The 15,451-nt window shown below is 37.6% G+C and overlaps 1 protein-coding gene across 1 annotated transcript in view; it reads left to right on the top strand.

The window, feature by feature from the left end:
• The window catches only part of LOC103597236 (ras guanyl-releasing protein 3-like), a gene marked incomplete at its 3' end in the record, with an annotated part of 45,610 nt that overhangs the window by 23,285 nt on the left and 6,874 nt on the right, over positions 1–15,451 (top strand). Inside the window, exons 2-8 of the mRNA XM_008581058.1 lie at positions 5,223–5,355; positions 8,112–8,310; positions 8,947–9,049; positions 10,874–10,936; positions 11,639–11,770; positions 13,019–13,166; positions 14,631–14,804. Of these exons, the coding sequence (XP_008579280.1) occupies positions 8,241–8,310; positions 8,947–9,049; positions 10,874–10,936; positions 11,639–11,770; positions 13,019–13,166; positions 14,631–14,804 (690 nt within the window). The remainder of the gene's footprint in view (positions 1–5,222; positions 5,356–8,111; positions 8,311–8,946; positions 9,050–10,873; positions 10,937–11,638; positions 11,771–13,018; positions 13,167–14,630; positions 14,805–15,451) is intronic.

Below are 15,451 nucleotides of genomic sequence, written 5' to 3'. Positions count from 1 at the left end.
GACTTGATTTGGGGGGATTTGAGACCATGTCCTTCAACAGCATTAGAACTACAGACAGGATTCTTATGAATGTTGGCATCTTCAGGAGAAGAAAACACCGATCTTTAAAAAAAACACTTTCCCAAAGTTTAAAATTTTAACTTCTAAGGTAAAAATTTCCTAGTTCTGGGTCTTATTTTGGGATATTATTTACAATTTGAACCCGAGAATAGCTGTAGTAGGTCATAACCCTTCAATGTGGTTGAATGTGTCTGCTGGGAAACCATCTGACTGCAAGTGCCTAGAACATGTATATGTCACTTCTTTTCCATGTTTGGTTCCAGCCAAATGCTAGGAAAATACCCTCTTGGTTGGACTTTGGAATTTCATGGTGTTTATTACTAGAGATTCTTCAAGGCTCTCATTTCTCATTCAACTTATGTCAGGTAGCTATAAATATGTTAGTTTGGTTGCTAATAAATAAATAGATAACCATAAATAGGTAAATACAATGCAGCTAAACCTTGTTACTTGATTGTTACCAAAAAACTCAATGAAGTGAGTGCTGAGCTGGGTATTGACGTCTGTTCAGTACTTGGTACCAGTGTTTCCCCGACTTGCCAAGCTTGTTCTAATAATGAAGGTTATTCATTTGTCAGACAATAGAGCCAGTGATAGAATGCTTAGGAGCTAAACACAGGGAATAGTAAACATTTGTTCTAGGCAACATCTAGAAAATGATCTAATAAGCAAGCCTTAACAACAGCTGAAATTTGTGCGGGTAGTCGAAAAAATATAAATCTTTGGAGTCAGACTTGGCTTTGCAGCTTAACTAGTAACATGATATTGGAACAAGTAGTTTACCCTCTCTAGGCTTCCATGTTCTTGTCTGTGAATTGGGGATAATAATACTCAGTTTTCAGGGTGTTGTAAGATTTAAACATAATATAGGTAATTTTCCCAACATTGTGTCTATAACATTACATTGCCATCAACAAGTGGTATTTGTAGACGGTATTATTACCTCATTTTCTAAAATCCAAAACGTTGATTATTAATGCCTTATTAACTTAGTAAAAGCTGTTTGTAGGGAAAAACAAACAACACAAATTTTAAAACCCTGGGAAATCCCACGATCACATTAAATAAACCCATCCAAGTCAAGAATGCCCCCCCAAAATTATTTTCAGAGTTGAAAAATGCAGTATTATCCATAGTTATTCTGTGTTGTCATTGTGACATAACCTTTGGAGATGTTGCTCCACTATCCATAAATGTGGGATGTTTTATTCTTCACATCTTCCGTTCTGGCCCATTTACAATGATCTGACTTTGCTGGAAGCACCGGGTTCGTTTCCTGTGTCCAAACCATCCCAGCAGGTTTGTGATAGAAACAACTTTGACAGTGATGGTGCTGAGCCTTGGTGAAGCCCACTGCAAGAGCAACTGATCAGAGGAAACAAAGTGGAAAGAGAAATTCAAAGAACTGAGGGGTGAAGTTAAAAGAAATAAGCAGGAAAATTAAAAGAAAAACAAGACCAATGCGGAAATAGCCAAGGAATACTAACTATAAATAATGAACTGGGGGAAAAGGGTAACGATACCTTGTGATATATGACCTTTCAAAGATTACAGATAATGAGGGCATTGGAGAGAGTGAGTGGTGGGGCAGAGACCCAGAAAGCCTGGCCGGGAAGGTGGAGATCATGGGGAAGGTGGCTGGGGCTGTAGTTGCCAGAATAAAATAGCCTGGATCCAGCCAAAAGGGGAGAGATGAATGATTTTGCTATTTTTCCATTTCTTAACAGTGTCTTAACTTCCTCTTTACCATATCATGCAAAGCTAGGTGAAATGAGAGCTGGGATCTGTGACCTAGTGAGGACACCACTCAGCAAATTCCAGCCTCGGTTTAGTTCTGAAGTTTACACTTATGGAAAGTGTGAGTAGACCATAACAACAGAAACCCAGAATTGCTCCTTCAGTACAGAAGACACTTGCCATATAAATTGTTCTGAGAGAGTTATTTCAAATAATTGTAGAAACATGACACAGTGGGTGATACACTAGTCTAAGGAAAAAGGAACACTGAAGTAAGACTCCACAAGAAGAGAAGCTTCAGCCTTCTCGTCTTGATGGAAATAATCCCATTACTTCTGTTTTCCTTTTTCTGTTCTTCACAATGTTTTTTGTAAATTTTCTCCTCTTGATAAATCTTAGACCTGTGCCCATAATACCTTCCAGCAGATGATCTTGTCTCCTTTTTAGAGTAAAGAGAAGTCACTAGGCAGGAACTTCCTTGACTTCCTACCACCAAAATGACAAATCTATAATATAAAATATAAAAATGGCTTATGTCTATGGCTATTTTTTCTCCTTCCTGCTGTTGCGTTAAAAGAGCAGGCCCCTCTACTTTATCCAAGGTCAGTCTCTCCACCTGTGCATAGGTCCTCTTCTCCCAGGACCTTGTGATGTGGATTAACTTCTCACTCTTCTGTCCCTTCAATTTCCCTTTTGCTAACTCAGCACTTAATCATGCTCAGGTCTCAACTCAGAAGTCTGCAACAGGTATTCAGAAGAATTCTGAAAATTCCCCATTGGATGTCTCAGATGTCTCCAACTCAACGTGGCCAAAAGCAAACTCACCATCTGCCCCCTATGAACTTGCTACTCCATCCCCTGCCCTTAATTTCTCAACCTCAGGGAATGGCACCATAACCCAACCAAATGTCTAGCTAGAAATCTGGGAACTACCCTTGATTCTGCTCATTCCCTGTAGCCAACAGAGCAGCAAATCTTTTTGGATCTGTTTTCTTGAAATATATTCTGTAACTAACCACCTCTCTTCATCTCCGTTGCCATATGCTGGTGTATACATCATCATCTCATGCCCAGATGGTTAATATCGACTCCTGTTTTCCCCATTCTCAAGTGTCGGTCTTTACTACAGTCTCTTCTCCATACTGTAGCTGGAATCTTAAAATCCAGATATCATATGCCACTCTCCTGCTCACGTAAAACAGTGGCTTCCCATTGCTGTTCAGATAAAGTCCATACTACTCAATATAACTTGCAATACTGTTTCATGAGCTACTCCTATTGACTTTTTAGTCTCACCTCTTGCCGCATTCAACACTTCAGTCACTCTAAATATCTTTTAATTTTTCCTAATTGCCATCTTCCTGTCCATTCTTTGCCTGGCTAAAACTCCCGTGGCTCCTAGACCAAATTAGTGCCCCTCACCCCCAACTCTGAGCTTTATAGGATATTTTATTGTAATTATTTCTTTTTTAGAGTATAAAAGCAAGAATTCTGTCCATCTTACTCGGTAACTTATCCTTCCCTTCCCCCGTCCCATCCCCCTTTACCAGCCACTCTAGTACCTTGTTTGAAGTTTGGTGTCTAATAGATCCTCAGTGAGTATTTGTCAAATTCTCTTTCAGAGTTTTGTGATCATTTCTCTTACTGAACTCAATAATCTTGATTTTCCTTTGGAATGTCAGATAATAGAATCACAGCACTTTTTAAAAAACCTCATGTTTGTGGTAAGAAAGAAATTAAGCTTGCATGTTGCTATAACAATGCTGTGACACTTTTGTCATTAATCTTTAAGACTTAAAGGTTTGTAACAATTACCACTTGTTTTCACAAAGGATTTAAGCATTTAGAGAAATCCCTTTGTCTTCACATGAAGGTCATAAGAATGTAAAGACATATTTGTGGTCATTTATGTATAAAGATAATCTCTGCTGTTAAGAGGGATGGGTCTTGAAGGGTTTTTGTTTGTTTTTTCTTTGAATAGAGATAACGCTATAGACAAGACAATCTTTGGAAGTTCTAATATGGTTAACATCATTTCAAAACCATTTGTTGAATACTTTTTACATATAATATTTCATCTTATAAATCTTACCATCCTGAAGCCAGGAGGAACCTTCACTGTCATTTTGGCATACTTCCTAGACATTGTCTAGGAACGTAGTCGACAACATCTCTGACAGTCATTACCTAACTGTGGCTCCCGATCTTTCAGGGATGGGAGTCCATTGCTGACAAGGCCACCTGGCCCATTCCTAAATGCTCTGGTGTCACAATATTTTTTCTTTGATTTCTTTTTCCCTTCTCTAACTGAACATCTAGCTTTCAGTTATGACTACAAATAGATCCTTTACTTCAACAGAAGTCCTCAACTTAAAAGGTTTTAAATATTTGAAGGGAAGAGGTAGTGCAGGTGAAGGGAGACACCGTCCTGGAGAGCCCAGTATTTTGTAGGCCCTTTGGTGGGTATGCTTTATGTGACTTCACTAAATCCTCATACAATTTAGTAGAGTAAGCAGCACCAATGGCTTCTTACTCAGAGGTAAGTAAAACTTCCCATTTAATTATCTAACATTGAAACCCAATTTTTTAAAAATTGAAAGATTCTGTGTCGAGAGTGTGGGGTGCTGATTTATATCTGGAAATGAATGGTTGTGTGAAACTGTACTATTTCTAAAAATGGGAGGATGTTTCTTATACTCCTAGGCAACCTCAGAAGAATTTTTCTGAGGACAGAGGCTGCACAAATCATGTTAATGGAAGTCTGTTACATGAAAATATCATGGACTTCGAAATCATACCCAACAAAACTCTATTGCCTCTTTTAGATGAGAACTTCTGTCTTAGAAATAATTCAAACCCTGGGGGAAGTTAGGCTTATTGTATCCTTTTCAGACTCGTGAGAAAATGTCTTTGCTGAAGAGCAATAATTTTCTTTGCAGCCAGAGATTACCTATCAACACTACAGCAAGTCCTAAACCATTGGAAGACTAAACAACCTGGACTAACATAATATTGACATTCATGTCGAGACAATCAGAAGTGATTTAGGGTCAGAGTTTGATGATCTCCACAACAAACTGTTTTAAGGATTTACTAATATTACAAAGTCAATGTTTGAAAATTCTTAATGAGTAATCCACTGATGTAAGTGTATTTGGACTAAAATAATACTTTACAGTATGATTTTGCCACATTTGTCAGTTTTTAATAGGGTAAATTTTTAAAAACTACTTGATTAAAAAATAATCATGTCACCAAATAACTATTTTGAATATTTTCCCCTTTTAAATGATTTTGTGGGTGAAGTTTTGACCAAATCTGAAGCACCACCTATCACTCAAAGTTTATGGAAATGCTTTCACACAATGTGGATTCTTTTGGGTTTCCGTTATTTAACTCAGAATTTCTTTCTGTACTTTTACCAGGTTCTTCAAAGCACTTACAATTCAAGTTGAACAAACCAGTTCTACAGTCTGTTCCCTCAATGCATTTTCCAATGATGATAAATGCCCTTAAAATTCTTTTGGACCTGGAAACCTATGTGTGTGAAAACGATAGGTAAGCATTTCTTTAAACTATTATAGATTATGTAAGAAACTCCCCTAAAAATATATATGCTTAGAAAAATGAAAAGAAACGTGATATGATATTAACAAGTGTTAACTGTGGATGATGAGTGTGGTAACATTCTTCCTTTCCTTTATCCTTTCTGTCCTTTTAAAAATAATTATTATTTTTACAATAAAGAAACTTTATTTTCAAAAAGGCAATTGTAGACACAATAATATCCACACATATGAAATGAATCTCAGGTGAACGTGCAGGCGACAGAATGCTAAGCAGAGGCACAGACGCATCTATTGATTGCAGAAACAGATTGAAGAAACCAGATAGCCCAGCACACCTGGCTCATCACCTGCTAGTTTCTTCAAGGATCACAAATATAACTCCAAACATGGTGACAGGTCTTCGATATCAGGTCGTCTCTAACCCGTTGTGGGGAGGTCAACACCTTCCCTAAATGGCTCAGCTAAATAATTTTGGTTTTGACCTGAGAAACTAGTTTAGTTAATCTAGGCTATTTGCTTCTAAGTAATATGCCTACTATTCAGCAAGTAACAGGAAAAAAAAGTCTGTATACACATGAAGGTAATCCAACTTGTTAATTGTTCGATCTTAACTTTCAAGGGTATTGATAGAGCTTACGTTAGGAAAATTAGAATAATGCTGCCCCAAAATGTCCTGGAAGAGATACTAAGTTCTTATTATGAATATAGACAGATTCTATTATGTCTAGAAAGCTAGTATGAATTTCTGTCACAGTGATATTTACTTAAAGCTGATTTAAATTAGTAAAACTAAAAAACCAAATTAAAGAAACCTCAAAAATTTATGATACCTATACATACTTACACAAATATACCCATATTCAAAGACAAACTTTTGACAATTTCTATTTTATACCTTTCTTCATCTATCAATACACTCATTCATTCATTTAGTAAATTATTTTGAGTATCTTCTATGTCAGAGGCAAAATCTTAGGCGTTGGGGAGTATACCAGAGAACGAGCACAAAAATCCCTGAGATCATGGAGCTTAAATTTATAGTGCTGGAGAGATTAAAAAAACAAACAAGTAAAATATATAGTATGTCAGATGGTGTGTTATGAAGAAAAATAAATCCGAGCTGGGAGGTAGGGCATGCCAAGTAGGTGGGCATGGAGAGAGGTGTTGTTTTAAATAGGGTGGTCAGGAAAAGCCTTACCGATAAGGTAACTTTATTAGGAGATGTAAAAGAGTTGGTTCCAGATGACTTTAATAATCCCCTTTCACAAATCATTTGAGTGGCAGAAATGGGAAAGCACTGATAGAGTGTTTCTGCTATATTTTTATTGCACACTTGAAATAACCCTTCTTGCAGCACAAGAATATGGTTCTTACATAGAAGAAACAGACAGTAAACATTTTTTTCTCCAGAGCTATAAACCTGGTGAACAGACTCATTCAAGCATCACTCTTCAGTGGCCTGACTGAACTAATACAACCATATAAATGTTAATTTTTTTTTCCTATTCATTCATGTGTTTGCTTTCTGGAGTTGACTATGAGCCCATTGAAGGTAGGGATGGGACAATGGTTTGTTCATCTTGGCAGCCTCTGTGCCTAACCCAGTCCCTGGCATATGTCAGGTGCTCAGTAATTACAAGTTGAATAATTAAAGTGTGAGAGTGAAATGGACATTGACTTCAAACATGAGATGAATCCTCAATGGCCACATTCACCTACTAAATTGTGCAGTGATTAAATGTCTTACATCATGATAGGCTCTCTACTTCTCTGAGTCTTGTATGGACCTGGCGTCAAGGCCATGCTTTGTAAAATAAAGTGATGGTGTCTTCCCAACAGAGATACTTTCAGTATATGCAGCTGTAGGCGGTTGTTTCCAATCCCATTTTCTCATGACAGTGCTGCAAGATGGGACAGCTGTCATCTCCACATTTTCCTTCTACCTCTGTGACAGATAATCTCACTTATATCCTCTTTTTGAGGTGGGATGGAGGAATGATATCTTTTACAATGGATTAGGGGGGCAAAATTATGACAGCTTGTGATATTCACACTTGGAGGAGTAATAAAAGGAAAGGAGGGAACCAGAAGTTTTATTTTATAATGGAGTCCTGATTTTAGGCCTTAATGATTGTGTGGTTTTGGATAAGTTGCTGAATCTCTGTGAATCCCACAAGCTCATCTGTAAACTGGGAATGATTAGTTACTACCTCATAGCATTGCTGTGAAGGTCAGGTTGGATAAAATATGAGGCATTTTTTATGGTACCTAATGCATAATGTGGGTATTCAATAATTGTTAATGTTTTTACTAGTACTACTACTAATAATGTTACTATTAGAGAAGTTAGCTAAGTAGAATTTTTTCCAGTTAAATATTTACATAATCACTGATGATAATGCTCATAAATATATTTGAATTTTAAAGTTTATCTCCCTATGTATACTTGTAATAATATTAGACCAAATAACATTTGTAATATTCTCAAATGTCTCATTACTTAAAATATTGCATCAAAAAATTTTCAGATGCAAAGCGGGATGGAATTTAACAGATGGTCTTAAAGCACCTTGTGTACTAAGGGGCAGTTTAGCAGGCATTTGGCCATCACGACAGTTGACATAATCTCAGCCAGTCTGATACTTTTCTTATGGAAAGATACAGTCAGTGGAAGTCATTATCTTTTCAGGTAGGAAAGCGATGCTGTATTGGGGTCTGAATAACTCTCTCTTCTTAATTATTTAGAATTTTCTTAAAGTACAACTAAGAACAGAGGCCACCAGTAGGCACTAACATCACCAACTTGCATGATTATGGAGATGGCCTATCTGATGCTGAACATGTTTCTATTCTTTTGACAACGGCTAAATAACCATGGGGTCAAGCGGCCTTGGGAAAGCAGCAACATTAGATGAACTGCTGAGCACTTGCATTGAGATGTTTGGTATGAGCCTTTTCTCCATTCTTCTATGCTGCTGTGATTATTTCTTGGTCTTTTGACTTAGACAAGTGTGGGTGGCACAATCTACTATATTCTATATTTGCCGATGTCTCATATCTCCTACCAGATTGAAGATTTTACAGGTATATGCTTGTTATGTTGTGGTTTATGTATCCATCTCAGCATTTTGGATTATTTATTCCTTGCATGAATAGAGTAACATAGGAGTTGTTTATTGAATTGGTTACTATAGGAGTCAAAGTTAAATCAGAGCAGGGTTGCCAGATAAAATACAGGATGAGCAGTTAAATTTGAGCAGGTAAACAACATTTTTAGTTTAAGTATATCCTAAATAATGCCTGGGACATACTTATACTAAAAATTAATTGTTGTTTGCCTGAAATTCTAATTTAACTAGGTATCCTGTATTTTTATTTGCTAAGTCTGTCAACTGCAGACCAAAGGAAGGGTGAGACCCACCCACCTTCACTTGCAAGGAAATACCAGCAGAAGTAGGAGGTAAAAGATAATTGTGTCTATGAGAAATTTTTGATACTAATCTTTCTCTAGTGATATTAGAAAAAGAGAAGAGTGGCACTGTTATCTCCTCACGCCTTATTTTATTTTATTTTTTAACAGATGACAATGGAGAGCTGAATAATAGTTATTGGCCAAGAATAGTTCTACTGATGCACCGATGGTATTTATCTTCAACTGAATTGGCAGAAAAACTTCTCTGCATATATCTTTTCATCTACTGTGTAATTTTTACAATCATAAATTAAGATCTGCATTTAGATAGAGTGTCTGTAAATTAAGATGAACAAACAGTCTTTAGTTATCCAGCTGTTCTGTGAATATATATAGATTTCTAGACAAAACATCTGGATGATGGACCAAATAGTTGACCATTCATCTGGATGTTTTGGTTCTACTTGAAAATAATCACTAAAGTGTGAAATGAAACAGGAGCTGTAGGCTTAATGTTTCTGACTTGTCTTAAACATTTTTGCTGTTAGTACAATGAAAGAATATTTAACACTTATTCAAGACCTAGTTTATTCCTTCTAGGATAGCAAAATGGTGAGCATAGAGGATAGATTGGACATATGAAAATGCCAGCCAAAATATTATACTCTGGCCCAGGCATATACACCAACTTAATTTTTATATCTTCCCTTGCTGGCAAGACATGATGAACATTCTAGCAGGTTTATTGTAATTTTTTGGTTGATACTAATTTTAGATTTTCTTCCAACATAACAACAGAACAAACAACACATAGTTAGAAATCCCATTCTGTAATGAGGGCTTTTAGCAGTCCTACACTACATAATCCATTCCTGAAAACTGGTTGAAAGCCAAAGACTGAAAATGCAAAGGGTCTTCCCTTTATAAGGACGTTTATAAGGATACCCTGAGATCTATATGTTTGTTATACAATCTCTAATATTGGTTCCTTCAGTCTCTGCCTTCTCAAGCCCAGGGGGTCCTGTAGATGAGGGAGAACCCTTACAGGGCAGGGGGAGCCTGAGAAGGAGGGGATCCATCGAGTGTTATCAGCACCTGCTGGGGCTGCCAACTGGGGCTGCTACCTGCTCAGTTCAAGCTTCCTCCACTTTCCAGTTCTTCCCTCCATCTCCCCCACAACCTCCAGGCAGAAGGGGATGTTAGAGAGAGGAAGAGGACATTCACTCTGAACAGAGATCCTTGGAAGTGAGCAAGATCCTAGACCCCAATGGTCCAAGAGTTCCACGGGTCCCACTGCTGAAGGGTAGAGCAGAGGGAGGGATGGAGAGAATTGACTGGGTCTGGCTCTGCCCTTTGTCATGATCCAAACATTGTCCAAAGAATGTGCCCCCAAACAGCATTCTCACCATTAGTATGCCCACCAATGTATGAAACACAAACGCAAAGGGATATTTAGGCATGGTAAAGTCTAGTATGGGAAAGTCCAGATTGTCTAAAAAAATTGATGAATCAACATTTCTTTAAATCGTCCTCCCTTTGGATTCCTTAATTATGCCACAGCCACAGTGCCTGGCATATAGCAGGAGCTCAATAAATGTTTGTTAAGAAGACTATGAATAAATAGACTTAGGAATAAATAACACAACTTGTATATTAATATACTTGAAAATGATATTTTCAAGTATTAAAGAAATTAGAGTATTTATATAAGGCATTAATCCTAAATATACAATCTTTTTGGTTAAAATGGTGCTTCTACGTACTATCAATTTTAATTATATATAATCAGTAGTATATTTGTAATTACAGTTGGCAGTAACTGGATGGTAAGTGCTCAGGAACGTAAGACTAATTTTATAATTGGTTTCTCCTCCAGACCCCAAAATACATCCCTGAGCAATAATAAATCAAGTTTCAATTATTTAGTTGTCAGCTAAAGTTGTCATGAGCCCACTTCTCTCCCCATCTGAGTGTCTATATAATCCACACGTCCCCAGTATGGCCCTGTTCTTCGGTCTTTGTGTAAACTGATGAAACAGCTGCAGGTGTGTGCGAAGGAAACAAGATGCGAGGACTTTTTCTTTAACCAGCGTACGTATCGAAATGCCAGTGGAGAAAACTGCGATGAATTTCGATTAAAGATCTGCTACTTCATGAGGTAAATATACTTACAAATTTAATTTCTTGGTCTTTGTGTAAACTGATGAAACAGCTGCAGGTGTGTGCGAAGGAAACAAGGTGCGAGGACTTTTTCTTTAACCAGCGTACGTATCGAAATGCCAGTGGAGAAAACTGTGATGAATTTCGATTAAAGATCTGCTACTTCATGAGGTAAATATACTTACAAATTTAATTTCTTGCAGTTTCTGGAATTGTTGACAGTTTCCTTTTCCCCAAATAGCAAACCCAGTTTGACAATAGGATCTACTCAGATCCCGCTTTTACTGACTTTTTAACTGCCCCCACTTCCCTGGGGGGTAGATTTATCTTTAGGACTAGAGACCAAGCATTAGTAAATGGGATTGGGGAATGAACGCAGCACTTAGAAAGGATGAGTACATTTTCTTCTACTCCCTCACCACATGCGTCCCCACCTATTGCCATGAATTAGGGGAAAATTTTCCTTCCAGCTGTGGTTCTAGAGAGAGTCAAAAAGAGAGGCTCAGGGTGGGAATGGTGGACATTGGTTCTTGACTGAAGGAGTGCAGAGACTCAATGTGATGGAGAGCAGGTAGGAGCTGGCTAAATTGAAGTGTGGTCCTGGATTCAGTGTTAAATGTAGTTGTAATATGGTACCGTAGTTTCCTTAGAGGTCCAACTTGAAATCGTTTAGCTGTCAACAATATTTGCTACCTTTCAGGTACTGGATTCTGAAGTTTCCTGCAGAGTTTAATCTGGATCTTGGCTTGATTCGTATGACTGAGGAATTCCGGGAAGTAGCTAGTCAACTAGGATATGAAAAACACATCAGCCTCATTGACATATCCAGCATGTAAGAGTGGTACAAGCCTCTTTCAAACTTGACGAGTCCACTGCTTTGGGGAGGGAATAGTGATGACCCCACTTGACCTGAATCCATACCATTCCAGAATTAAGGTTTGCTTCTTTGAGCAAAACCTTGCTGCAGTGAGCACAGCCATACTGAACATAACTCTTCTCTTCAAGCTGCAGTTTCTTATGTGTAAATGGGGATAGTACCTTTCCTGTGGGATTATGACGAGCATCCAGTAAGTACATAAGATAGCCTATGAAAGCATTTGGTACATAATAAGTGCTCAATACTTAGTTATTGAATCTGGTTAACGTCTCCTATGCTTTCATTACTCAAAGTGTGGTCTGTGGCTTAGCAATGCTGGCATCACCCAGGAACCTATTAGAAATGCAGACTCTCAACCAACTGAGTTGAAATCTGCACTTTCATAAGATTTCCAGGTAATTCACATGCTCATTTGAGTTTCAGAAGCCCTGTACCATGGCGCTTCTAAAGTTGGCCTGAGGTTGTACAAATTTTGACCATAGTTATGCCATGAACTAATTAGCCCAGTTATTAGGAGCTTGGTGCAATTAGGCTAGTTTCAATTAGCTAACTTTGCATAGAGAAAGTATTTGATGATCTTGAGTATGGTTATCCATCTTGCAAATGTATGCTGTTGTGTGTTAGGCCTTCATACTCAATTCTATTTTTCTAGAATACTTCTTTAAGAGTGATAAATGGTGAATGATCAAGGAATTATCAGGGATGTTTATTAAAAATACATATTATTCAGTTTCATTCCTAGTAACTCAGAATCTCTGGCAGTGAAGTTCTGGCCTGTTTTTAAAATAAGATTTTAGATCATTCATGTTATGTTGAACTATGAAGCCCACAGCTTTTGGGAGTTTCCATGTGCCTTAAATCACCATCTATATGCTGATAAACTCCCAAGTTATATAAATTTAATTTATAAAATTTAGCCCTGACCTCTCCTTTATGATCCAGATTTTGCTAGTCACAAGGAGACTAAGTCAGAGATTCTGGATGGATGGATCAGGGCAAAACCAACTCTGTCTTGAAACAACTCAAAGTTTGTGTTCTGTCGGCAATTGGTCAGTGGTTTTCTTTTCACATATGAAGGACAGGGCATGTATTTTGCATAGGCCCCTGTATGCAGGCCAAGAGTTGCAAAGTCAGTAGGTTAATAACTTCCATTGGGTGAAATGGGTTTTCGGCACATGGACCAGACTCACTCTTCTTTTGTAGTCCTTCCTACGACTGGATGAGAAGAGTCACACAGAGGAAAAAAGTATCCAAGAAGGGAAAAGCTTGTCTGCTGTTTGACCATCTGGAGCCCATTGAATTGGCTGAGCACCTTACTTTTCTGGAGCATAAATCTTTCAGAAGGATCTCAGTAAGAAACTTGACATTTATTCTTCCAAGGATAACAGCCACCATGCCAACCTTTCCAAGAGGCAAATTTTCATACTCTGAAGTGTTGGCAGCCTCTGTCACTGTGCTCCGCTGGAAAAGTGCCCTTAATTCACAGGAACAATCCCTTTTAACCAAAGATAAATATTATCCTGTCTTTATTTTACGGCTCAGGAGCTATATTTCTGTCGCTATTTTCAATGTGTCCTTTCATAGGATTAAAGCGTGAGTTTTCTAAATACTCAGTGGAGATTTAACCATTCAAGGTTTATTTAGTTCCATTGACTTCTCCCAAAGTGAATATGTTTTGCTAAGCCCTTCATTTTGGGGAAAAAATAGTTATTTAGGTTGGAATTTGTATAAATGCTTAATTATGGGTGTAGGTTGAAAATAGGAATTGTATATAGGCTTTTAGGAGAATCTGCACATCATGTTGTTTTTTCCCCAGGGAGACAGATCCTGAATTAAACTTTTCTTTTCTACTCATCTTGATAGGGCTTCATTCCTTCTCTGCTTCCTTTTTCTTGCTCTGGGCTGTGGTCTCTTCTTAGCTGCCTACTGGCTATCCACTTGTTAAGATAATATTCCCACATTGGTTCACCATCGGCCAGCTACTTTCCTTTGTCTCACTTCAAAGCTTGCTTTGAAGAAATCACTCCTCCTCCTTTTCTAAGATGCCAGGGAATGAATTTCATTATTGCTTGCGAAGAAGCCATCTTGTTAAGAAGCATGAATTTCTGAAAGGCTGATTCTTTCAGTAAATAATCTTACTTGGAGAAGACACTAATGATTTCCCACAGGCAGGCCTGTGAAGGAATCCCCTGGACTATTTATATGATAGGAAGCATATATGTATTTGGGGATATTCATGCTAACTTTCTGAAAATGTATGTTTTGCTAAAGAGCTGCCTTACTTCAATTGATATTTTTTCTTATCTCTTTTTTTTCTTGAAACGAATTTACAAGATGATTCTGATGGGAAATTATATTTATGTTTATTTCCTCTTTTTCAATGTATGCTGTTGTATCTTAAACCTGCCTGATCATTGGAATCACCTGGCAGGATGTTAAAAATGGAGATTCTTAGGTTCTTCCTCTGGAGATAGGTCTTGGGTGTTCCCAGGAACCAACATTTTAGCAAATTCCCCAGGTAGATCTTATGATCCTGCAAGTTTGGGACTCACTAGAACATGACATTGATCTTGTCTCTTCTTCCCCCCACCAACACTGCCACGCATAATAGTGTGTGTCTGTGTGTCGGGAGGAGTGGGGTTTGAAATACAGCAAAATAACATGTTAAAGGTACATGTGTATTCACACTTGTAGGATGCCATTATGAATGTGCAATGAAAGAAATTGTTTATGTCACCTCTTCTATGCAACATTCTAATTTCCAGTTTTGCGAAGGCTTCGTTATAATTCTAATCTCTGAATCTTACTTTGCTAGTTCACTGATTACCAAAGCTATGTCATCCACGGTTGCCTGGAGAATAACCCAACCTTGGAGAGATCTATTGCTTTATTTAATGGAATCTCTAAGTGGGTCCAGTTGATGGTTCTTAGCAAACCAACCCCCCAGCAAAGGGCAGAAGTCATCACAAAGTTTATCAATGTTGCAAAGGTATGTTTGGTAATCAGACTGGGTTTCTTGGATTCTAGATGTTCATTCATTCTATTGAAGAAGTCATTGAGGAAATTTGGTGTTCACAATATAAGGACATTGGACAGTAAAACTACTCATAAATGTCTAATAAAAAATCATACTTCTCTCACGCAAGAAGATTGCTTTTAAAAAACTATACTTTGAAGCATGTAATGTAGCTATGTTTCTGGGAGATAATTGATAAATTTTTCTTTTTCTAAAAAATATTTTTTTGAAACATAATTGATCGTATGTATCTGTGGGGTACTGTACTGAATATAAATACCTGTGTGCCATATGTGATGTTCAAATCAGGATAATTAGCTTATTCAACATTACACAATGTAATCATTTTTTGTGGTGCTTTACTAATTTCTCACTAATCCCCCCATCCCCTTTTTCCACCTCTGGTAACCTCAGTTATGTTTTCTCCTTTTGAAAGTCCAATGTATTACTGTGATTCTTTCTTTCTTTCGCTCTCTCTCTTTTTTTTTAAGCTCCCACCTTATGAGCGAGGACATGAGGTATTTCTCTTTCTGTGCCTGGCTTATTTCACTTAATATATTTTTCTCTAAGTTCATCCATGTTGCTGTAAATGGCAGAATTTCATTCTTTTTTATGGCTGA

This window comes from Galeopterus variegatus, unplaced genomic scaffold (genome assembly GCF_000696425.1).
Source record: "Galeopterus variegatus unplaced genomic scaffold, G_variegatus-3.0.2 Scaffold2244, whole genome shotgun sequence".
In the NCBI taxonomy this organism is placed as follows: domain Eukaryota; kingdom Metazoa; phylum Chordata; class Mammalia; order Dermoptera; family Cynocephalidae; genus Galeopterus; species Galeopterus variegatus.
The sequence above is the reverse complement of the archived record's forward strand: the minus strand, read 5'-3'. Positions and strand labels throughout refer to the sequence as shown.